We start from the raw sequence: 26,093 nt of genomic DNA on the forward strand, positions 1-26,093 counted from the left end.
TATCCTGTGCTCTAAGATCAAATGTGTCCATCAGAAGAGCTTCTGCATCTCTCACTGTGTACAGTTCACCAACCAAACCCATTAACCATTTGTCTCATCAGAATGTTCCTTAGGAACACCTTCCATGCAAAAATAAACATTAGAGAAATCCCGTTTGCTTTCATGATGAGTCTTTCAGTTCTTTTCCATATCCATCACTATCTTCTTTGCTGTTTTCTTGTGCCAGCTTTAGGGCCAGTCATTCTCTTGGCATTCAGAATGCCAGGTTTGAGTTCATATGACCAGATCTGGCTCATGCAGAAGAGAAATGTCACTTACGAGTGGCATAGGATATTCTTCAGGTCCAAACTGCACAGCTGAATTGCCAGCCTAGAGCAAGCAGGGATAGAGGAGTCATTCCATGATTTCACGTTTCTGTTTTTCTCCAGTTTGCTGAAAATAAAGTAAACTAAAATCTGGAGGTAAAATCCTCTGGTTTGTGTTCAGGGACCAGATTGGATGACCTTGCAGGGATCACTGGATGAATAGAACCTTCCAGTCTTGCAGTCTAGGAGCTGGATCCACACATTTTAAAAGGTCATTTTTCTTACCTTTGACACAAAAAATGGAATCTGCAGTAAAGCCTTTCCAAAAACAGAACAAATCTCAGCACATATATTATCCCCATATAAGGGATAATGACTAACCTCCTAACAGCCCGTCACACTTGCATTTTCCCTACTGTAGTAACGAGATGCGTAAGCATTCTAAACTCAGCTTAAACGAAAAACAGCTCTCTAGAGGCTGCTGGTTAGGTTTTGGTTTTATTTCATTGCAAAACTGATTTTTTACATTTTCTCCCTTCAACAGTTTTGAAGAAATGGATTAGAATCTCAGTGGAAATGAGTTTGTGGCGAGGGCCATCGCTGGGTCTCTCAGCACTGGTCTCTCTGATGGAGATCTGTAATGTTGTACAAAATGAGCAAACCCTGTGGCTGTTCCTCTGTTACTGCCATCTGGTATGTTCATCACATTGTAAAACAGTTTAGCAGGATTCTTTACAATTCTTTACAATTCTCTTCTAGACACCAAAGTAAAATGTCTTTCCCTGCTTGCATGCATTTCCTCTTCTGTGGGCTTTTTAAAAAATTTCATGGAATTACACTATGTTGTAGGTGAGACAGGAGTAAAGGAAGGGTTTGGCTTTTTCCTCATTATTCTTGCTGCTTGGTTTTGTTATAGTTGAACAGTATCTAAGATTTGATGCTAGTAATTTTTCATCAGGATCATTACAGTATAGTCCTGAGCTCTGTCAGCTCCCTCCTCAGATACACTATCAAAATACACATATTTTTATTCTCTGTGCTAAGCAAAAGGAGATTTGTATTTTTAAATTAATGAGTATTCTTTACTGATAAGCTCTTAGAGAGAATTTACTCAATCTAGGATGGCTAATCTTCTGTGAAGGAGCAGCAATTGCTAGAGAAATCTAGAAATGGCACTTTATGCCAGACTATCATGTGCTTATTCTGCTGGGTCTAAAGCTGTCCTGCTGTTCCTGCTCTGAGAGGCTTGTTCACAATGGTGGTGGGTGACCATGCTGAAGTCTGAAGTACGACTCCAGCCAGGGAATAATCCTTCTATTTGGGTTGCTCCTAAGCACTTAAGCTAGATACCATATACTTTATTAACATTGTTGCACGTCAAGCAATCGAAAAGCTCTCTTGTCCCATGGTCAGCACTGTTCTTACATTTTCTCAGGTATCTTTGGATCTCAGAGCTTGTAATACTGTGTAATATATCTGACAATATTTCTAATGTGCACCTCATGGATAGGTGATTAGAAACCTGCTGCTCCTCTCTCACCCAGAGCCAAGACGTGCAAGAAGCAGCTGCAGGGATGCTCAAAAGCATTTAAGGTGATCTAAAAAAATGTACTACTTCTGTCTGATTCTGTATGTGGGAGGTTCCCTGCCTCTGTGCCCTCATTTTACACTTTGGGACCCTGAATGGTGGTTCGGACCCAGAGCACCGCTGGATTCTCTTGGGGCCTGGAGGCTGGGCTGGGTGCACCACTGACCTTGTGTAAAACATGGGAACAGCCTGAGTGTCCACTGGCTGGTGAAAAGGGGCAGTAAGAACTGCACAGGAGGCAAGATGCAGGCCAATGACTGTGCTGTGACAAAAGCTGGGGTCTGGGAGCAGCATTCTGCCCAAGGACAAGGGCCAGGAGCCAGAGCTAAGCCCTGCAGCTGAATGACCACGAGACACTAGTGTGAAACATCATCTGACAGAAGGGACAAGCCATCCGTTGGGCTTACAAACCAGGTGACAGACCACCCATCCCAACAAGAGGCTGATTGCAGCCAAATGCATGGCTTGATGGTGGCATCACCTTAGAAAGCTAATTGTCAACCTGCCTAAGCTCAGGGCTTGGTCTGTGAATGTGCAGTGGCTGATCTGTCCATTCAGTCACCTAAACCTGGGGGCTCTTCACCAGTGACTAAAATGACCAGGGTCTTCAGCATGCCATTCTCTCTCCAGAGAAATATACTTCATTTTTTCCATCCGTGTCTTGTTAGAGGACTGTAATGGCTGTTGGGATCTTACATCCTTCTATTTCTGTGTTTTCAAAGTCCAGGGAAAAATTTTTGTGTTGTCTCTAGAACTTGCTTTTTTTGCCTTCGTGTTTTCTGAATGTATTTGTGTATAAATTTGTTGAGTTGGTATTTTCATATGCATTTATTTTTTGTTTTTAGTTGAAGAGTGGACTTTTTAATGCCAGGCAGAAGGAGCATATTCTTATTTTCCATCAGACTGCCCTCACTACTTTTATTAGAAAGCTGTGTGCCCACATGCATCCTTCTTGTTAATGCCTCTTTTCCCAGAAAGGAACTTAGAAACCTCTGTGTCTTCAAAGCCACAGGGTCTGTGGTATGTGATCTTCTGTCAGGCACGAAGCTGTCAGACCTTACCAGCTGTAGTTACTGGGGATCACAAATAGAATTTTCAGCAGAAACCAGAATTTTTATTCATGGTGGTTGTAATAAGCTAAAACAACCATACTGGTTGGTTGTGGGTTTTTCCATCATGGTATTGAATTTACACTAATTACGTTATTCTGAACTGACTTTTGAAACTTAATAAATTTGATCTGTGAGAAAAAGTGTCCATAGTTACTGTGATTACTTTTCTTGCAGTGCATTTTGAGATTACTGTGCAGCAGCACAGAGTACTGCTGCATATGGACCACCAATCAAATTGCCTGATTAGGTGAAATTCTAGACTTTCAGCAAAGTTTCCTCATGCCAATTGCAGCAATAATTATTACATCATTTCTGCTCAAGGGAATCACTCAAATGCTTCAGATATAATTTCATTTCTAAACTGACTGTATAATTAAATAATACAGTATAGCCAGTAGTAATCTTTCTCTGTATTTAAATGCAAATTTTACCAGTTACCAGCAGGAGCCGTAGCATCCCTAATTGGTTGCAGCTAATAATATATTATGACCAAAAAATGTTAACATTAAGGCTATGAAGTCAAGCACTTAGAAGTTAGGCAGTGTCAGCATTAGTATTGCCCAGACAACTTGCATTTCCCTGCCATTTGTTTAAATGCAAGTTACAGTGTTTATGTACACAATCATTGTTCTTTTTTTCCTCTTAAGTCCATTGCCTCATTTAGTAGACTGGTAGCAATTGCAGATTTCTTTTTATCTTCCTCATAAACAGCATGGCTCCAGATCTTGTTTAACTCAAATTATCCAAGCATTGCACAGAACATTTTCATTTCTTTCATCCTCTGTGTTTCTATGGTTCTTTTGCCACACCTGAACACTATATCCGACAGGGATGTCAGTGTCAGGTTGCCTACAACTCCTGTTTTTAGGGAGTCATGGAGTTTCAGGCTCTTTTCACAGGAATGTAGGATGCTGAAGCGATTACTAAGATGTGGGGAAGGTAAAACGCATCTGAATGGATTGTGCAAGCACAAGATGCTGAACAGAGAGATCCAGATTGCACTGGCAGGAATCCAGTGCAATTGCAATGGCAGGAATGCATCTTCTGCAGGGCCACAAGAAAATAATTTTTAACCACTTTTGTACAGTCAGATCTTAATTCCACTCTGTGTTTATAGTTTATAAACTCCCTGCTCTTCTTAAAAAGTTGTCTAACAAATGGTCACCAATGACAAAAGGTTTGGGACACATTTTTCAGAAACAAGAGCTTTTCCAATGTTGCTATTACAAATGCCATACCACACTTCATCATAGAACCATCATAGAACAGTTTGGGTTGGAAGGAACCTTAAAGAACATCTTATTCCAACCCCTCTGCCATGAGCAGGGATATCCTCCACTGGACCAGGTCGCTCAGAGCTCCATCCACCTTGGCCTCAGACACAACCAGGGATGGGACATCCGCAGCTTCTCTGGGGAACCTGTTCCAGTGCCTCACCACCTTCATAGCAGAGGATTTTTTCTAGAATGTGATCTAAGCACGCTCTCTTTCAGTTGGTAGCCATTCCCCCTGGTCACCATATGCTGTTGTAAGTGGTCTCTCTCAGTGACAAGCACCCAGCTGTGCTGTAGAAGTGCTGAGCTCCCTGGCAGCAGCACCCTGGGCAGCTGGCTTGAAAATTCTGCTGAGAAAAGCTGGGCCAAACCTTGTTTGAGCAGCTTGCTCAGCACCACGTGTATCACATCCTGAAGCAGGGACACAGGCCCCTTCTCTGAGGCTGTATGCAAATTCTTTGACAAAGAGATAATCTTTCTTCTTTCAGTCTTCCAACAGCCCTATATACTATCTGTCTTTTACAAAAATTACTCGAAGTTCTAGACAGACAAGTTTTACTTAGCCAAACCTGGAGTCATCGTCATTGCAGCCCCATCTTGTATACAAAAGAAGGTAGGGCCCTGGAGAAAAAAGTTTGGAGTTTATACTGAAAAATTCTTTCCTTTGCCTTAAAATCTGCTTACATCTCCTGGGCTAGACCAAGTGGTATTACACTGTACCTTTTACCTTTTTTGTAGTCACAAAAAATTCTGAAACAGAAAAAACAGGATCCAGTCCTTTCCTTTGTGTCTTTAGAATGAGGATCTGCAATGACAAAGAGTCTTGAACCAGAACTATTTCAGTGTTCATGAGTTTGAGTTTGGAGTCTTATTGATCTGCTTGCCTGCCACATCTCTATAATTTTCTTTTTCAGAGGAACCCTGAAAGCCATTAGAGCCACATTAACCAAAGAGGAATGATTGTAGTTACTGATTTAATTCATGGGTTGTAATATGGAGCAACCTGAATTTTTATTTTAAAGGCTCTCTCTCTTTTCTTGTTTATTGGTAAAGAAGCTAAGGCAGTAAACCCCTTGTATTCTAAAGTGTAATGACATTTCTGAGGGCACCACATGGGCTGTACCCAATCTGGGTACAGCAATTTCCTGGCAACCCCCAGGAAATTACCCACAGTGCCTGACAGTAAGGCAGGAAATTCCTCTTAGCCAGCAGTTGCAAAATCATTATTTCAGTTTGTACTTTTGGAATTGAATGTTTTGATTACTCCCAAGTCCTGCTTTAGGGGCCTACATCTCTTCTTTAATTCCATAGACACATTAATTTCAGCAAGTATATAGCTCAATGCACACTTTCTTTGATTTTCCATTTGTTGTTGAGTAATTTCTTTCTAATTTACTAGATAATTCCTATTTACTCTAAACTTGTATATAGATGCATCTTGTTGGTAAGTAAATATACCACAGAGAAAAACATTTTTATTAGTTGACTTAAAGATACTGTATACTTTTTTAAAAGTGCATTTATGAAAAATTTTACATTTAAAATAATTTATTAAGCAAGAGAAACATTAGTAATTTCATTTCATTATAATAATGAAATTGATGTATCGATTAATGAAATTAATTCTTTCTGGTCATTAAGGGCCATATGCTATGGTTGATACAATTTGGCTTAAAAACTCTCGATCTGGTTGGGCATTTTGGAATACATCAGCAAGAATTTATCTGTAACTTTAAATGCCTACTATGCTCTGCAAATCTGTCCTAATGCCCTTTGGGTTCTTAAAATTTGTCTATCTCACCCTTTGCAACCTGGATTTTATTTACTGCAACAGGAAAAAAAAATGCAGCCAGTTCTTCTTGATCCCTTTTTCAGGCTAAAACAGCTTATTCCAAGTAAAGAAATTTTTCTCTCAGAACTTTCTATCAGAGCTAAAAGTCAAAGTTGTCTGTAAGCTGGTGGTGAATTCAGTGACCCAGCTGATCCCTTGTGCCTTATGTTCTTAATGTGACTGAGGTCATTCTTTTTCTCTGCTCTAGAAACTATGAACTTACATTTTTGACAGTAGGAATTATAATGTTTTCATTATTGTTAAAAATGAAAGAAATGAAATACATATGCATTAAGTATGCCTCAGTTTGTAGGAGTGTGACAGAATCAATCATGAAACAGGCTCATTTGGCAGTCAACATTACAGTAGTTTTCTACCTGATTCCATATATAATTAAACCACATCAGCCCTTAATTGAAAAATTTAGGAAGGCTTGTTTGTTTCATCATTTTAATATATTTAAGTTACTTACTCAATTATAAAAAATATATGTGGAGAAGAGAAGATGATTCAAGCCCACAGTCCAACTTGATATTAATGCCTGAAAAGTATATCAGCCTGGTGCCTACTGACTTAATCACTGTATTCCATTAATTTGACAAAGCAAGCCATGTGTTTGCCATGCATACAATCAGTTTACAACTGAAAAGCATATCAAATATTGTTTAAAATTATAGCAGGTAGACATGCTAATGCATTCTAAAACCAAAGGCTGTTTATCTTTAAATTGCCTATTGACAGATGAGAGCCAAAATAATTCTTTCTGACAGCCATTCCAACTGAACGTGAGTAAACTGTTTAGCTTGAGAAAAACCATGTGGAATATTGTAATTAGCAGCTGAATTTCTGCAGTGATTTACAGTCAGCTGGAGTTGGATGTGGATGGAGCCAGGTTGGTTCTGGCATGCACTGCAGCAGTGAGAAACAGGAGCCAACACTGGCTTTTCAGCAGATTACTCTGAAATCACAGAATTGTAACTAAAACATCATTAGCCCAGTGTTTTGTTTCTGAAACTGAGGCTGGGGCTAGTCCCGGTCTCACTGAAATGTTTTAGGATTTTTGCCACAGGTTTTGGGCAATTGGCCCTCTTTGAGTTCTGAACACATAAGAACTGTTTTACAATTACTGAGCCCCCTAAACTTTGCAATTCAGTGTCTCTGAAATATTTAGGTACTGCTATCAGCAGAATAATTTCCACAAAGTCAGATTTCTTGGTTTTATAACTGCCTGCCATTTACTTTATTATTTTTGGTGAACTACAGTGACCCAGACTTGCAATGGCCTCTATTATATAGCCAACTGAATGTTTTCCTGTTTAGGGTTAGCCATGAAAGAGCATTTATTTTTTAAAGTCATTCCACATGTCCCCATCCTTTGTTTGCACAGCTGTAAAAGAAGATAACTTAATGGAAGGAATAGTGTTTCAAACAAGAAAGAATCATCTTCCACGACAGCCATTTCACTTCCTTTGTGCTCCAGCACCATCTATAGCTTCGTTATTAGGTTTCTTTGGGCTTCTGAAATGAAAATCAATGTTTTCCTTATTATGAGGCATAGATTAGGTTTTTGGGTTGATGATACCTGCAGATCTGCTCTATGTAAGTGTGCAAAGTATGTAATTTATTGACAGCTGGAAAGCCATTTTGGCATTACTACATTTTAACATTACTAATTGTCACCATGTTTCTCACATGCTGTAAGGCTGCAGGTGACCCAAAGTGAGCAAGACTTTCACATGGAAGGCAGCTTGTAAATCTCTTATTAACTGTAAATGATAAGTTATAAAGCATAGTTTGATATAAAAATAATTCAATGTCTCTCCAAATACATAGTTTTTCTGAAAGTGAAGAATGTGGGGTTTAGTAGCATGATTTTCAATTCATTGTTGAATAATATCTTTCTAAGAGATTATCAAATCATTCTTCAATGAGGTATTAAATGAAATTAATTTAAATACATTCTGATCACAGAACTTAGCAGAATGAATGCTACTGAATGGAAGCCAGTAGTATTTCGTGGGATGGGGTGAAACCATTGATACTTTTATAATGTCTGCTCTCATATGTGCATGGAGGAAATATCATAGCCCAGAGAACCACTAGTCAGGAAAAATTGGCATCTGGGCAAAGACCACAGTCTTTGGATCTTCTTATTTATCCCAGCAGATGGGAACAATCTGACTCCATCCAGTTATTTGAGCCTCACTGTGGCAAACATGATATGATCTTTTCATTTGATTTTCATTAGAACACGTAGACTTTACTAATCACTTTTTTTTTCCCTTTTCTAATGTGGTGACAGTGCTGTCAAATGTATCAGGAAATGTCAATTCAGATAAAAATTGCATGTAAATATTTCCTGATATTTTCCAGTCAGTGACGTATTTTGTTATTATACTGATTTTCTTTGCAATCTATTTGAGGCCTGAGCGACCTGAGCGTGTCCAATTGTGTACATAATGTTCACACATTTCTGTGTGCAGTGAATGTTGTTGCCTCAGGCATGGCTGTGTGAGGACAGGACTGTGAGGAAGCTTGAGAGGGGGTTTGAAATATCATCTACTCAGTTCTTCTTCCGCAAACGCCTGCTGCCCATTCATGCCCTGCTGCATTCCCACCTGCTGCTCTGTGCATGCAGAAATATTTCTGACCAGGTACTGCAGAGCAGTTGCTGTGCCCCAGCACTGTGGCCTGGCTTTGCAACATCTCATTTTCTGTAACCACACTGTAAACTTCCCTCTCCAGGGAACAGGAACTCCATGCTGCAGGCAAGTCCCACTGAGGGGCTGAGCAGATGTTCTTGAGCACATTGGGTTTGTACTTTGGAGAGCACAGTGTTCTGTTAACTTATTTTTCTCCCTGTAAGAGGAGAATTTAGACTGTTTAAAAATTCTGTGAGACACTGCCATCACTCTCCCAAAACTCTGTGGGGAGTGAGAGGTGATGTGATCTCCATAGCAAAGCAGCAAAGCCTGGGGATTCCAGAAGTCACTTCCTGGCTTTGCATTCTTGGTTGCTCATGAGGTACCATGTTCAGTGCCAGGGCTGAAATCTTGTCCTTAACAATGTCTCAGATGCTTATTAGATACCAGGCACTATGAGTTTAGTGTTGTGAAATCTTCTTGACCTCTCAGAATAATTTGGTGCCTACTAATTTGGGTTCATGCAGGTTATTTACAAGCCAAAAGAGTGCTGCACCTCTTTTTTTGCCTCTGACTGTTTTCATTTGAGAGGAAATCAGTGATAACAAATACATAGAATTTCTTTGTTACAAAAAAATTGGCATCTTCAGGCACATTTGACAATGTCCTTGTCACAAAGCCGAGCCCAGTGGTCTTTTCAAACATCAATTTATCCAACATTTTTGTGCTTTTCTTGGCATTAATTTTTTTTTGGACATCATCATTTTTCACTTCTGGATACTGTTTTTTTTCATTCTCAGTCCTCTTTAATTTACAGATGCAAAAAAACCTTTCATCTATATTTAATTCTTCTTTATAGTTTTACAAAGGAAGATCATCTTCCATGATTATCAGTAGGCCATAGCCTCTCACCTATAGCAATAGGTAGAGATTGCTAGTAGAAATGATCATTAAAGCCTTTAAATTTGAATTATGTGGTGTGAAATCACTGAACTTACTAAACCATCCACTGTCAATTACAATTAACTAATGAAAAGACTGGAAATTTTGCGTTGGCTATCAAGGAATTTTTTGTCTTTATTCAATCCAGTCAGAAATTCTGGCTTACCTGTGAAAAAGCAAAGCTGTAGAGAAAATTCATTTTAAAAATCACTGGTAGAATAAACAGCAGGATTCATCTCCCATGGCCTGGCCAAAAGAAGGGATACACATAGGTTATAAAAAAGTAGTGTGGGATTAACATGGACTACTTAGTACTTCTGCATAGGCATATTTGAGGGAAGGTGTGAGGTGATGACAGCTCCCTTCAGTGTCCTGCATTGAAGAACAATCTCCAGGCAGCTGGAAATACCACTGACATATTGGCAGCTCAAATACCACCAAGATGTTCTTGTAAAGTAGTTTGCACATTCTCAGTACTTAGAATTTTTACAACAGCATCTTTTCAGAGGACTAGATCAAAGACCAACTGGTATCATTGAGCAGACACTCAGAACTATGACTACAATAGAAAGAAATTAGGTTAAGTGTTCTGACAAAAGCATATGTTGCTGGATTGCTTGAAGACAGAATTTGATGTATCTGTCAATTAAAATCAGAGTATGCTGGCACAAAGCCAGTAGATTTCTTTGCTCCTTTGAACCTCCTTTGCTTTAATTGGCTGGGTGATAGAACACAAACATCTAGCCTTGATGTACTGTAATTCAAATATTAACAGGAGTGGTAACATTTCTGAAGAAGATATCAGTAAGAAGAACTATTATTTTAGAATAAAATGTGAGCACAGCAGCCCTTAGACATAACTATAAGAGCACTAGGACCAGACTTAGAGAAAGCTGGGTCTGGGGAGAGACCTTGAAAGCTCCTTTAGGCCACCTCATAGAGGTGACACCAGATTCAACATGGCCTAAATTGTTCCAGGATATTTAGTTAATCTCTACTAAATAATCTCTGATGTTAAAGACCTCACATGACCTCACCTGCCTTCCCAGGCACTCTCTTCTACTGTTCTTGCTGTTAGGAACGTTTTCTTAGTGTCTAGCACCAGACTTTTATGCTGCAGGTTTTTTTTTTCCTTCCATACTTAAAACTGACTTTACTGTAATGCTGGAGGGGAGGGAGGAGAAATAAATTAAGTGATTTTGGGGATATAAAATGACTTTGTGTGAGTGCACCTTTTTCTGGCAAAGCTGAGTTTTGCAGTACTGTTTTTCAGTTTCTGAGAGACTGGAATGGTCTCTTCCAGATAAAAACTGCACAATTGGCACAGCTGCCCTTGCAAACCACTGTCAAAACAAATCTTATCTAAGTACCCATTCAAGTAGTGTCAAGTCTTTGTAATTTTGGATTCACATGAATGCTAAGCTGTAATTAACTTGAGAGAAGTTCTTGGCTATTGTCTCATGAGAGGTGAGAGTGGCAGGCCCCTTTTACATAAGTTCTTCCTTAGGGACAATAACCCAGGGACTCTCTTGAGCATTATTTCAAGTACAAATGTGTTAAGGTGTTAAATATAGACCCAATTCTAAAGTTTCCATGACATTCAGCGTATCAGGAGGAAGGTATTCTGGACAGAGACCCTGATGCAGAGGCGAACTCTACTCACAAATTTCACAAAGATATTTCTGACCAGCCCCAGATCCATCAGGATTTGGGAGAGTTGGAATTCTTGTGAATGCCATGTTCCCAGCTTCAGTTTTGTCTGAAGAATTTTCTAGATAGAACTGGTGATGGGGGTGTGGTTACTTAGCAAAAAGGCGACTTTAACTCCTGATTCTGCAGTTCAGTGACTGGAAGTCTTCATGTCTGTGTCCACACCTGCGTGTTTTGTGTAATGGCACACAGAGTTTCAGAGCAACTGTTTATATTTCAAAACAAGATGCTTATATTTCTGCTTCCCTGTGCCCATTCATTACATGTGGGCAGAAACATTCCTTCTCTTGTGGGTTTTCAGAAATACTTTGTATCTGGATATCTTTGTGTCCACACAGAATAAAGAATGAAGGAAATGCAGGGAGATGTCCATTACACTGACATTGAGAATATGTATTTCCCTTCTCACCCTAGTCTAAGCTGAATCCATTAAACCACAATGATGCACGTGTTCAGCAATTTTCCAGTAGCTGCTGAGAGATGCTTGTGTTTTCTGAGTCTGAATGTATTGTCTCACCATGTGACGTTTGAATGCTGCACTAGTCCACATTTTCCATCTCTCTCTTTTTTTTTTTTTTTATTTTTTTTTATTCTGGGAATGTTTTTTGAACATTTTAATATTGTTGAGAGCTCAAAGACCTTGATTATTCAACTGGGCAGACCTTTGGGTTATGGCTCTAATATTTCAGAAAAGATTCATTGACTTGCATTTGTCTTCTCCCTGGAGCATCTACTATCACCAGAGCAGAGATCTGGAAACTGACAACACCGCCTGGAACTGAGTCCCTACCAAACTCTATGAAGGGATACTTAAACAAGAATATTTTGCTTGCAGGCCATGAGAGAGTTCTGTTGATTTGTAATCTTGTTGTGCTATTTTTCTAAGTTTTGACATATCTTCAGCTGGTATAAATGAGCATCATCAGTGAAAAAGAAAAGCTTCTTAAATTGCCTTGAAAATGTAGCCATTTAGCAATGAAGGTTTTAAGCCAAAAAAACCCAAAACCAAAAAAAAAAAAAAAAGCCCTAAACTAAACCAAAACATAACCAGGTATATCAGTTGTGTTTTTCCTGGCTTTGTATCTAATGAGTGTTGAGATATTCTAAAAGTACTATAGGCTAATTATTTTTGACTTTGGAGATGTTCTTTTAGTATTATAGTATTTTTTGGTAGGTTGAGGCTATCCTTTCCAGACAACGCTGGCATTGAAGTACCTGTATTATCCATGGCCCTTCCTCAGCACAGGACAGACTTAACTAAGATATGTCTCAGATTTAAGGATCTAAAAATAACAGATGGGATCCCCATCTGCCTGTCATGCATAGGCAGGAAGCAGCCTGCTCCCTTCAGCTACTTGATGTTATCTTCAGCCTCAGGATGTTATCTGACTTCTCCTTAAGAAACAAAAATAGTTGTGAAGAAACAAAACCTTGCAAATACCTTGCAGCAATTGTAGAGCTTCTGCACGTTATTTCCAGTAGCTTTATTAGGATGAATTTGTGTGTTATCTGGGGCTTGATTTGGTAGCCAGCATTCCCAGTGTGCTTGATAATGGCTTCATGCAGTAGCATATTTGACAAAGTCATTTTCAGTTCATGTTGTATATCAGTTCAGTTTCCAGGTTGTTCGTTTTTAACAGGTATTGATGGAATGGGTGAGGAGTAGCTGAGGCATCAATACCCACTGAAGTTGTAGGTGTGTTTTTAGGTTATGTGTCACTGACTGAATGTTACAGCATTGCACCCCTATAGCACCCATTCCAAGCCTTGTGAAGAATTCTTTGCTACTGTTATTTGTTCTTGCCTGAGAGGTACAGGCAGTATGAGCTGGGGTTATTGGCACAGCTGGAGCCAGTGCTGGTACCCTTACTCATTGAAAAATAAACTTCTGCTACAATGTCCCTGGAATTTCTGAAACACTAAATAACTAGTAAAATACTAGCAAAGGGATGCTGTTTGCATCACTGTAGGGATGCATCACTGCCAAAATGTTCTCCTAGCATTACCTTGTCATCCTGGTGTTTCATTTTCTTTCCACCTGCTGATTGTAACTGAAGTGTGACACACAATTGTTCCATTTTTGAAACACTAAATAAGTACAATAAACTGGCTTCTCCACAAAGCATTAATAAAAAAATAATTTTAAAACTATAAACCCATAAAAAGCCATAACACAAAAAATGCTAACACATTTTAATTTTTTATGTTTAATTTTAGTCTTGGAACTGAACCAGGTGATTATTCCCACTTATGGAACTGTGCCGGACCAGCAAAACCTTCACACACCTGAATGGGTGGGTACCTGTTTACTTTAACTGTGAATACCTGTAAAATTCTCTCTTGTAGGTGTGCAGCAGTCCAGTAGCTGTTCCAGAAGGCTAGCATTCCTTTGCATTTGCATCACAGGCAGGTCATCTTTGTGATTAAATCTGTGATACTGTAATCCCCATTTCCCTAAAGGCACCTGAAGTAAGTGGCTCAGATCTGAAAGCACAGCTTGTCACAGGCACTGGACTCAGTTATTAGTGACCCATATAAACTCACTGTAAACTGATATATACACATACACCTCCTCTCTCTATGTAATTTTGTTCACAAATGCATAGGATTTCTGCGTGCGTGTACAAGAATAAGTGGTTCTGAACACACCCTACGTATAAACAAACATACCCAAGAAAGCTCTAAGAAAGCCTGAAGACAATAAGAAATTCCTTACTCCAGAGACTGAACTGACAAGAAAAAAAAAAAGACCTGGAGGTGTCCATTCCCTTTGTCCAAAGTTCCAGGTTCCCAGCTCACCTAAGATTTTCTGCAGCTTACAGGCTGCTGGCTCTAGCTCAAGAACCCCTGCTTCAGATCTCATAGGAAACTGATATCCAAAGTAACTGGAAATGAGTTTCCTTCTGGGAGGTGGACATCATCACCTTCCCTGACCCTGTGTTTTGCAGCAAGGTGTTCATTTGAAACTGTTTAAACATTGTTGAAGCATGAGGTGCAATCAAGAGCTTCCATTTCCCAAATGAGTGCCTAGACTTTGATGTTATAAAAATCCTTCTTGGAGTCTCCTTGTGGTTCATTGATTTTTTAATGTATTTTTATTAAGTGAAATAGCATCAAAACAGCTGGAATGTCGTGTACCTTGTGGTTAGAACAGTCTCCTCTGAACAGTCTTGGTAGAATTTATTTTTATTTCTACTGAAAATTGATGGTCAACAATGATTTTTATTTTTGGTAACTCATGTTTACCAGCAATTGTAGTTTCTTCTCAGTTTTAGCAGCATTTCTGCACTGCTCCTTCTGGGTCAAGTCCTCCTTGCTGATCTAGATAGTTTCAGTGTGTTGGAGGAGACAGAAAGATATAATTGACAGCTGCTGAACCTCTGCTAAATGCATTATTGCATATTGTTTCTAGCTAATTGTAGCTAGAAACAGAGGCTGAAGAGGAAGCCTGATCTGAAACAGTTGAATAGAAGGGAAGTACTGTGCCTTTTGTCTAAACTTAGATCATGTGTTGCAGCCAGAAGTATTCTGGAAATTTGATTTTATTCTGCAAGTTCTTCTGAGGAGCCAAAACTAAGTAAATTATTGGCTAATAGAAACAGTCCTGTTCTTCTTATAGTGCTTTCTCTAATTACAGGATCATAAGCTAAGTTTGCCACAGGATCCCTGCCTCATTTGGCACATGAATAGGACAATTATCTCCAAAAAGCCAAAAATCTGTGAGGATATTGTTTGTGGTACTTCATAAAGCTTCAAATGTGGCAGGAAATTGCAGCAAAGGAATGAAAGGCTCTTACCACTAGAAAAAATGAGTCCAGTCCTAGATAATTGAGCAACCCCTGCTAAAGGATTTTTGTGCAAGACTTGTAGAGTTGCAGCCAGATTTTCATTTTCCTGATTCCTGAAAGGAGAACATCATGGCCCTGTTTGCATTTGCAGGAGAGTGACACGTGGACCTCGAATTGAGTGTATTGCTCTTTGAAGAGAGAGAATTGCTGAGCTCTCTGGAAAGACTTCACTGTCCTGCTGTATAAAGCTGTAGCTCCAAACTTAGGAGACAGTGAACAGGTTTTGGTGTAGATGTTTAGATGCCTTATGGCCATTAAAATGAGAGTTATACTGTTGCTTTCTGTCCTGGAGGATCTTGTAAAATTTTCACAACATTTGCAAAACACTGAGATTCTATGAGGAGAACACCAAAAGCATTGTCAGAAGGAAATCCTTATTTTAAGCATTTGAGCTATTTAAATGAGGTGTAGCCAAAAAACAAACAAACAGAAAAAACCCCAAACAAACAAAAACCAACAAACAAAAAGAAACAACCAAAAAAATCCCATCAGACATAAAATGAAGACGATAATAAGGAGTATTCCATAGCTACTACAAGGAGCACAGACAATTTCATGTTATGCAACAATTTAATAATGTATCATAAACAACATGTACAAGGCAGACAAAACGGCACAGAAAGCATTAATTCAAGGCTTTTCCTTGAAGTGTTTCATTTTGCAGTTTATCTGCTTTGTAGGTAGATAATTTGAATTGGCATGTAACAACAACTTGAGAGTGAATATCTGCAGGGAGAAGGTTAACTTCTTCAAACTTTCTATTACTGCGCCCCCCACATACAATTTCCTTTGCAAGAAGGTTTCTGGGAAGTTCAAAAGAGTGAATTTCCCAGCTCTTGTATCCCATGGATGATGTGAGTTACTGAAAAGCAGGTTCTCAGTGAGCACTTTCTTCATTTTCTTTAAAAGCAAGGCCTTTTGGTCTCTCTCTAATCAGGAGTGACTGGAATTCCTCCTGCAGCACCAGAAACCTGACGCTCAGACAGGAAGTCAAGTGGGTGTCTGGTCCAAACTTAGCTCAGGGGACGAGGCATCCCAATGCCTGGCCTGTTACCAGCTGCTTTCTGCTGACAGAAATGCATGACTGTAGTGACACCCCATATTTTTGCTACTTCTCTTTAGTTTCAGTTTATTTCAATTTGTTACATAGCTGAAATTCCTTTGAGTGTTGAGGAAAAGAAAAAAAAACCTTCTTCTGATGAAGTGCTTGCTAATATTCGCATTATTGCTAGAAAGAGAATGAAAACAGTCCTCTGTTGTTATTAAAAAATATGAATAATAAAGGAAAATGTTAAAGGCACAGCAGTTTTATGGTCCTCCAGAGACAGACCAACATTATTATGCAATATGCAAATAAACTTACATCTTCCAGTACAATCTCATATATTATATATATCAATATCATCCAAAAATAAATGCTTGTGTTGGTCTTAATGTAGAAAGTTGTCTCTATAGGTTGCTCAGAACCTAAAGCAATAAAAATCTTTTTATATGGCTGTGATAGTAAGAAGAACTTTGTATTTCTGTAACATTTTCTTCAGATGATCTCAAAGTAATTTATAAATAATTATGTTTCCTGATACCCCGGTAATATAGATTGTTTTCTTTTTATTTACTTGTTTTCAAGTTTCCTGAAGCAGACAGATAGAAATAACTGTGCTCCTAATTAGTCACTCTGAAATTTTCCCCTTCATAAAACCCACAGCTGAAGTGCAGCCTGCAGATCCCCCATGTGCCTGTCTCTGTGCCCGTGGGAGGATTTTTGCAGGTGCCTATCAGCAGAGGCAATGTTACACAGGCTATGCTCTGCTCTCCTCTTTCCCAGTACTGATTTATTCACTGGCATGCTGCAGGATGCTATTTTGAAGCATATCTGAATATTATGTGAGGTTGCAGACAAGTAGTTTATCCCTCCAGTAATGATTACATTTGGCGCTATTGACAGTCACACCAAAGGCTCTTGCAGGCAAAATAAAGCACTTCTATCATCTTTCCAGTTAGCTAAATCATTCCTGCAGAATCTCTTGTTATTTAAAAAATCCAGCTTACAATGCTGTGCTTGTTCAGGGTATAGTAAACAATAAATAGCTGCAATTCCTGTGCAGATATTTGTCTTCATGCTTGTCTCTGTGCTGCCCATCCCACCATTATCCCCACTGAATATTTAACTATATCATGTCTAGAGAAGCCTAGAAAAGTGAGGCAGGTTTCTTGGAAGTGCAACCATTTTTCCTCCCTGGAACACAGGTGCTGCTGAAAGGAGCTCCCTGCCTGCACATTCTCCTTTAAAGTACTGCAGGCATCATGTGTAGCCATGGCTACAGGAGTGGCTCTGAGTGACACAGCAGCTCCCTTAGGCACCAGCCAGCCTGGTTACAGTGAGGAGGGCACACAGAAGTCTCCCTCCTGATGAACTCTGAGTCAAAGGGCTGAGGGGACCTGCCATGGGGTGGGCATTTGAAGCCAAAACTGCTCCCTCAGCTTTCTGTGCTGGGGCAAGCTTGTCTGCCTGTCCCACTTGCCCTTTTCCAAGTGCTGCTGTGTCCCGGGTCTGGGAGATCCAGTGCTGCTGGCTGGTGATGGCTTGTGCTGGATTATCAGAGGGCAGGGAGTTCCTTATTCCTCTGCCAAGGTGGCCACAGGGGAGCACACTCAGGGAGCAGGAGGATAAGGTGTGTAAGGGAAGGGGAGTGCATGGCAGGGCACTCTTGGCACTGATGGCATGGCACTGCTTATGACCAGCGCCTTCAGTGTGGCTGCAGCAGTGCAGCACATCCCAGCTGCAGCAGGATCCCACACCCACCGCCAGGTGTGCATTGCTGGCAGCGAGGCCCCAGCAGTGGGGCTGTGGAGAAGCATTTGGTGCTGAGGAGGTGGTGTGTGCTTTACACACATTTCTGCGCTTTTGGTTGCCACAGGCTCCTCCAGCCTCGTTCCCTGGAGTGAGGAGCCTGTGATGCTCTGATCTGACCTGCTCCAAACTGAAACACAGAGGTACAGCCACATGGATGTGGCCATGCTGCCTCTAGGCTAACCCACAGAAGTGTAAATTCAGTGTTACAAAAACTTATTCATGACCAGGTCCTTCTCTCCTTCAGATTCCCTCTGATAAAAAAGCAGCTGATAGTTCCCTGGCAGGCAGCAGTTGGCTGTGCAGCTCTTGGACAGTTATTAAAGGCTGCAGATTGTGTGCTAAGTATAATTAGTATTTCACAGCTAAATAGATATATATTTTTTTATTAGTGGTGTTAATCAGTATTAACCTGCTGTCCATTAGAGTATTATTAAAACATTAGAGTGCACAACTGATTGCCTCCACCAGTACTTAAAAACGCGTTTATGCCAAGGCTAAAAAATTAAATAGTGCAGTAAATAGTCCTGTGTTTTAGAAGTGCCAATGGGCCTGTTGGTTATTTGGGGCTGTTATTTGCTACTGATACTTTAAAAAACTATGTATTGAAATTTCAGCCCCATTAATTTGTCTATGCATGCAAGCTTGTGTGCATTGGTATGATAGTAACATTTGTAAAACTGTCAAATAATATTACATTTTAAAAAAAAACCAAAACAAACATTGTCTCAAAGGAAATGCTAACTTCAAAGTACACTACATCTTTTTGGTTTCCAGTCCTGTTTTCTCCTGGGTAGTTATGTTGAATAATATATGATTTTTCATTACCAGCTATCCAGTAGGGATTACAAATACACCACACATGTAAGTTAATGTGGCTGTTGGAAACTTGGCTATTACTTTCTCTTTTACATTTTACTTCTTAATTTTAATTGAGCAATATTTTATTTATTATGAGCTACTTAACAATCTGTTTGTATAGGTCTAAATCTTGATCTCTTAAGTATTCAGGCTTCATGAGTCAATTCTTTATTATTTTATTGATATATAAAGTGTCCATGGAAAGGCCAGCTGAACAATGTCCTTGTGATTAAAAGCAATGGAGATTACATATAAGAAGTTAGCTTCATAAGTATAAAGTTCTGTGTATCTGGATTCTTGCAGTCCAATATTTATTAATAATTCAGCTATATTCAATTTATATGTGCATAGTGTGTGAAAGAGAGAGATAAAGGTGCATGCATACAATAACAGTTATACACACGTGTGAATGCCAACATTTATGCAAGTAAATTTATCAGTCGGAATGCTGGTTAACAGGCAGATTTTATTTTAGAAATTGTTTTTTTAATTATTATATATAGTTTTTAATATGATAAATTATTATTGATAATCCAGTTATCGCTGCTTTTTTAAGCTTAAAAAAGACTACATTTAAAGGAAAACTACTCAGTGAAATTATGCAAACACAAATTGCCATCAAATCCTCTTCTATCAAAACTTGATTTGATGTTTGCTCTTTTCCTCGTCTTTCTTTATCCTGAGGACAGGTCATATCAGAAAATTTGCTAAAAGCTACAGTGAAAAAAAAAGTTACAACTATTACTACTTTTATGTTTTTGAGTGCTTGACTTTCACAACTAAACTGTGTGTCTTTAAGCAGAAGTTATTATAATGATGTTTCTAAGATTCCAAAGAGGAAAAAGCCCAGTTAAAAGACCTCGTGCTTTATGCAGTGGCAACCCTTCCCCCTGTTACTCATTTTCACACGATCTGGGCCCTGTGTTTCCACATTGCAACATGGAGCCATCATAGCTCGTGATGTGCCACAGCCTGCTGGGGTGCCAGGGGAGAGCAGCAGCTCCCAGGCTGTGTGCCCACTGCTCAGGCACCTCCCAGGCTGTGTCCCAGGGCAGAGCAGCAGCTCCCAGGCTGGGCTCTGTGCCTGCTGCTCAGGCACCTCCCAGGCTGTGTCCCAACTGGGGCTGTTGGCTGTTTTTGGTGCTTTCCTCCTAACAGCCAATCTTGTCAATGTGAAATCATCCTGGCTATGTTTTAAATGAGACTGGAAATTGAGCATCCCTCTGGCTGTCCAGAATGGCCAAGACCCCTGCCAGGGGGCTCAAAAGCCCTGGCACAGAGCCCAAAACACCTGTGGTTTTGATTATGACCCATGGAGCAAATTGCCATCCTTATATGAAGGTCAGCAAGCCACAACAGTTTAGGTAGAATAATAGTGAAGTTATCACGGGGTGGAAAAGTAGATTTTGGGGTTTCTGGAATGGGAGTTCAGGAGGTAAGATGGGCATGTCCAGCCTTTCTCCTTCTTCTTCTTGTCCTCCATCTTCTACTGTGATGTTGGCACTTACAGATTGGTTTAGAGTAGAAGCTCACTGTCTAACATAGGTGATAGGTATTGGAAAGTAATTGTAAACATTGTATACGTAGTTTTTAGTATAAAGACATAACTCTGCCCCGGGGGCAGGCAGTGTGCCTGGAACTGTCTTGCTGGAGGGATCTTGGCAGGGCAGGAGAAAATTTTTTATAGATAAGATGCAATAAACAACCTTGCGTCCGAGAACTGAAGGGCTCCGACTCATTCTTCAAGCGCTCGGGCTGGGAAAAGAGACTTTTAACAATCTCAAGGTCCAAAAGATCCTGAGAGGAAATTATAGCAGCAAGGCTGTGTTTTACACCTGTGACTAGTCCTCAGCAGGAGGAAAGCTTGTCACGGCCAGTTCCGATTTCTTGATAGGACTATGCCAACTTCCTTTCTCAAGAATTTAGAAATTCACACCTGTGACTTGCTTTGGCTGATAGAGATACTCGGTGTCATTGTGGTCTAGTGATGTCATCTGGAAATCGATTGCCATTTTTTTCCCTAGAACTTTTTCCACAGTATGCAATTGTATGTTGATTTGGCGACTGCCTAGGTAGTCTCTAAATCCTATCCCAGGCTGTGAAACTAACATGCAGAATGTGTGTACACTGGCCATATGTGTATGTGTGTCAGCAGCTGCTTGCTGTCAGGTTTGTCACAAATCCCAGCACACAGGTGGCATTCAAAGAAAACTGTTCTATTCAAAAATCTGCTCAGACTTTTGCAGCAACTAAGTCAACAGGACCTGTTTGCAGCAGGTCCTAGCCTTTGCACATGCAACATAAAAAAACTGTGAGTTTAAACTACTCCAAGTTTATTTAAAATATGGAAATTTTGTCATAATTACAGGAGGACATATCTTGGTTGCCTGTTTTGGTTCAGCCAATAAACAGTTACAATATAATCTACACAGAGAGGTTTTGCAGAAAAAAACATGAGAAAATTTGTTTTGGAAAAATTGACACGTGGTTCCTAAAACACTATATGCTCCCTGGAACTTGGGTGTTCCTGACTGAAGACTGACATTCTTCTTGGTTCTTCACAGTTCAAGAACAGCCATTTCAGGCTGCACTGCTGTGGTTTCTGACACCATAACCACATTTCTGTGGTCTTTCTGTGGACCAGACATCCTAGACCTCCAAAACCTGACTTTGTATGTCTCACGAAATTTGGTCTGAACTGACAGGGGAATTCCAGGGATGGGACATCTGGGAATCATTGCCACATCCACAGCAAATGCAAGAGATTATTCTGTGTCATTTTTCCTGACCTGATCCCGGCTTGGCCAACCCTCCATGCACAGTCAGCTGGAGGCCAAGGCTCGTCTGCAGTTCTGAGTGGAAGCCTTGCCAGCTTGGGAGATGTTCGGGTCTCTGATGCCATGCTGAGTCCCACTTCAGCCTTTTGGGATCAACTCCAGTGGCACCACCTCGTTAACAGCACAGACAGATCTGGCCAAGTACCTGAGAGGCTGGTGCACATTACATAGCATGACTTGGGTAACATTACAGCTGTACATTACCTGAAAGGAGGGGGGTGGTAATGTGTGATATTGCCCCAGAGTACTCGAAGAAACTACAGAATCATTATTCAAGCGTTCAGGTTTCCCTGTCACCAAAGTGTCTGTATCGTTTCACGCATGAAATAACACATTAAGATGTTATTAGTGGATATGACAATCTATCCTGCTTTCCTCCAGGGACTAGATAATGGCTTATGGATATATTAAAACTTTTGATTTTGGCATCTGTTATAACATGATGGATGTGTGGCACACAACAATGTGTTTTTGCTTGCTTATTTGTTGCAGATAAAATGAGAAATAAATCCACGTAATATGTGTCTGTTTGGAGATCTCATCTCTGCTCTGACCATGTTCTTTGTTCTCTTGGCAGTGGTGGGTTTAAGTAAGCATGCATGAAACAACTGCTTTTTTTTTTTTTTGCTTTTTTTTGCCTTTTTTTTTTTTTAGTAATTGCAGAGATGCTTACATTTGTTCAGGTAAGGGAACAGATGGGAATGCACTAGTTCTGAGACTCCCATCAGGCAACAACAATTTTCTAGACAAACTATCTAATGATATGTCCACGATGGTGTACAAATTACTAGACAGATGCATTATTTGGTACTGGTGCTGCTTCCCAGTGCTTCTCTCATTATGAAAATGTATTGTACCATTTTTAAAGAAGAAAGTTAGGCCAAGGTTCTGTTGATTTGATGTCATGCAGAGACCTGACAAATTCGTCTGGATAATTTATTTTTCTTCATTTTACTCTGTGCAACTTGGTCATTTTGGGCTTTCTGTTACGCAAGGCTGATTTATGTTGAATTTCTATGTTCAGTGAAATACTGTGTAGAGGGAAGCAAGTAAGGAACTAGTGAGTAAAGATCTTCATATTAACGTATGGCACCTGCCTTTCAGGTGGATTTTGATGATAAGCCTGACTCCTTGTTCTTCAAAGATGGGCAGCGAAGAATTGACTTTGTTTTGGTGTATGAAGATGAAAGTAAGAAAATGACTCATAGGAGGAGTGATCGTAAAAAGCAAAAGGTGGGTTATTTTTCATATACTGGGTGTTAGAGCTGTGGGCAGAAAGGACAGTGCCCTGACCCAGAACAGCAATTGCTTTGCCTTACCTCAGAGTACCCTTGGGAGCTGGGAGACTGAAGCCCATCAAATGAGCAGGGAGAGAACAGGGCTCGAGCTGCTAGATTGCTGTGAGGGTGGGCAGAGCGCTGCACATGCTGCCTGCCAGAGTGTGCCTGGGGACCTCAGAGCACCCTCCTGGATGGGAGGCCACCCTTCAGAAGATGTGAGCAGGAAAATGCCCGTGTCAGGTTAGAGTTGGACACCAAGATCTTCGCACTGGGAAAATTTTCTGTACCTACAGTGATTCAGTTAGGCCCCTAATGGACTTTGGTAATAAAATCAGAGTATTCAGAGGAACCCAAAGGAGGGAGATGACCAATTGCTCCAGATCACAGTTATAAACACAGCTGCTGACATTCTGCTGACTTCTGATAACATAGCTAAGTTGTTCAAGGGAAATAACTGCACATCTGCCCCCAGAATTTTTCTTAGATAATTCTTTCCCTTGGCCCCTCAGCAGCTTCGCCCTTGCTAGAGACCTGCAAAGTTTCTGACTCCAGCCAGTGACTTCTTGATGCTCCTTAGCATCCACAGCTCCATAGCTCCTTAGCAATGAAGCGCAATAATAGATTAAGAATTATTCTTTAATAATTTCATCAGCTCCATCAGAGCACTGCATTCTTTATGGCACACAGGGTCCCAAAAATGAGCTCAGCCATGTCACTGAACTGCCTGAGAAGTAAGCATCCATGAGATTGTTCCCTTGCCATCTGCACTCCCCCACCCACCCACATCCTCCTCTGATTTAGTAATAGTCCATGTCCCAGCAGCAGCCTCTGGTAGAGACAGGCAGGGACAAAGATATCACTGAAAGCAGCTCGTATACAAATAATAATTTGCAGTTAGGAAACAGAAGAGTAGGAGTAAGAAGACCTGTAGCTAAGTTGGTTGATACTCATTACACAGTGTTGTTGTTGGCATTAGGAGGACAGCCATAAGGAATGTCATTAGTAGGGTGTGAGGGAGTCCTGCCGTGGGAGGGTGTTGCATTACACATGATCACAGGATCAGCAATATAAATTAATTGAAAGGGGTAATTAGACGAAAAAGCTGCCCCTTTGGAAAGAATTGTTTTTATCAATTAGCGTTTTACATTTATGTTTGTAATGCTTGGCCATTGCCCAAATATATTAAAAATATAATGAGCATCTTTTCTAAGTAGTGATGGAAATTAAATGTGAGCAGTGGAGTAGTATTTTCAGTGCAGCATTACTGTTAGTTAAGACATTAGCCAGAATGAAACCATTAATAGTTAGACCAGGAGATTGTGGGTAGGTGCTTGCATAAAAATTTTACTTCCCAAGGTCTTAGCTCCACAAAGATCTGCAGCCAGGGTGGCTCTGTGGTGCTGAGGAAGAGGAAGCAATCTACCTACACACAACACATGTGAGGACAAGACCATATCAGACAAGTGACCAGATAAGGGGAGCACTGTGAGGCTGGGGAGCAGTTCTGTGGAAGAGGCACCAGTGGTTTTCGTGGAGAGCAAGCTGAACAACAGCCAGCTGTGCAGCCTGACAGCAAAGTGGCCAACAAAACCTGTATGGACAGAAGTACAGCCAGGAGGGTGACACACGAGCCTGGGGTGACTGGGATGTGCCAGAAGGAAGCCAAAACCAGCATTGCCATGCATAAATAGAAGCTGAAGCAACAGGGGAGCTGTGCACGTATACCTTATATCTGAGATTGAAATTAAGATTATATTTATGGTGCAGCTTTACATTCTTAGAATTCCAGGAAGGAAATTAACATTTTGGTCTGTCACAGTTCCCAGAATAGTGTGGGGTTGGTGCTGCCCAAGATACGCTCAGATTTCATCAATGTTGGCATAAAACCTAATTTATAGCTTGTCTTTACTGACATTGTTGTTGATTTGGTTGTAATTTTTTTTCTGAGAAAAATTTCTTCCACCCTTGTGATGAAATGGAACCAAAAGAAGGAGCATTGCCATGTACAATCAGTTTTAAATCCTGCATACATCATTGTCTGATCAATGATGAACTGAAAACGCTAAATTTTATAAGTAGTATCTTGTGTAATTCAGGGTGCTTTAAGCATTAATAGGTTCCTTGCCCATGCTACTCTTTCTTTGGCTTCCCTGACAGTTTTATAGAGCTTTATTGTGCACAGAATTTGGAAACTCCAGCTTACAGAAATCTGGAAGATTCAGTGAAATCTGTTCTTGTAGGGTGACATCCTCAAGTCACTGGAATCAGGAGCAAGTTTTGCACTGGTTGTGTGCAATGTTGCAGGTCTCTGAAATCTAGAGATTTGTCACTGGGAAAAAATCTGACAAACAGAGCACCTCACCCAATTACATGATGTGGAAGTCACTTCAGAATTCGAATTATTAGTGGACACCTGTAGATTTCTGAATGGAAATGTTTTGTGTGCTGCAGTGGGTGTTTTTTATGATACATTATGAATGTGGAGAAGTCCCCAAATTCTTACTGAATTTAGACAGAAGGATTTGAAAATCAGGCCAGAACCTAGGTATCCAATTGACCAGATTCAGAGAAACAGGGCACAGATCCACATGTTCTTCTGCAGCAAGAGAAGACTCAGATCCTGGGAGTATCATTGTATTGGGTTTGAATGGCTTCTGCTCTTTTTCTGAATAATTGGATAAATGTAATGGAAAGGTCCAGCATTAGTTTATAGTAGTAAGCAATATTCTTGGGAAATAGCTCAGAGGACAGCAGGAAATAAAACATGGGTGTGATTTGATAGAAGGAAAAAAAATATATGGGATTCTGAAGCTCTTGGAGATCCACAGGGCTTCTCTTATTTTCATCTGTTTCTGAAATCTGGTTTTGGGTAGGCAAAGTCAAACTAATGAAATGACAGCCTCAGGGAAGTGTCTAACATAATTTATAAATCCAAAAGATAGTCAGTAAGTTTCAAATATGCAACTCAATTCAAACTCCAAACTTTTTAAAGTTGGTATACAATTAATTTTG

General features: G+C 40.1%; 1 protein-coding gene across 2 annotated transcripts in view; it reads left to right on the forward strand.

Annotated features, from left to right (window-relative positions):
- Positions 1-26,093, forward strand: part of ANO6 (anoctamin 6) — a 71,032-nt gene that overhangs the window by 12,776 nt on the left and 32,163 nt on the right. Inside the window, exons 2-3 of one of the 2 annotated variants that reach the window (XM_064701819.1) lie at positions 13,622-13,698; positions 22,906-23,034. In XM_064701819.1, coding sequence (XP_064557889.1) covers positions 13,622-13,698; positions 22,906-23,034 — 206 coding nt within the window. The remainder of the gene's footprint in view (positions 1-13,621; positions 13,699-22,905; positions 23,035-26,093) is intronic. The other variant, XM_064701820.1, reaches the window with a different exon arrangement.

This window comes from Zonotrichia leucophrys, chromosome 1A (genome assembly GCF_028769735.1).
Source record: "Zonotrichia leucophrys gambelii isolate GWCS_2022_RI chromosome 1A, RI_Zleu_2.0, whole genome shotgun sequence".
Taxonomy (NCBI): domain Eukaryota; kingdom Metazoa; phylum Chordata; class Aves; order Passeriformes; family Passerellidae; genus Zonotrichia; species Zonotrichia leucophrys.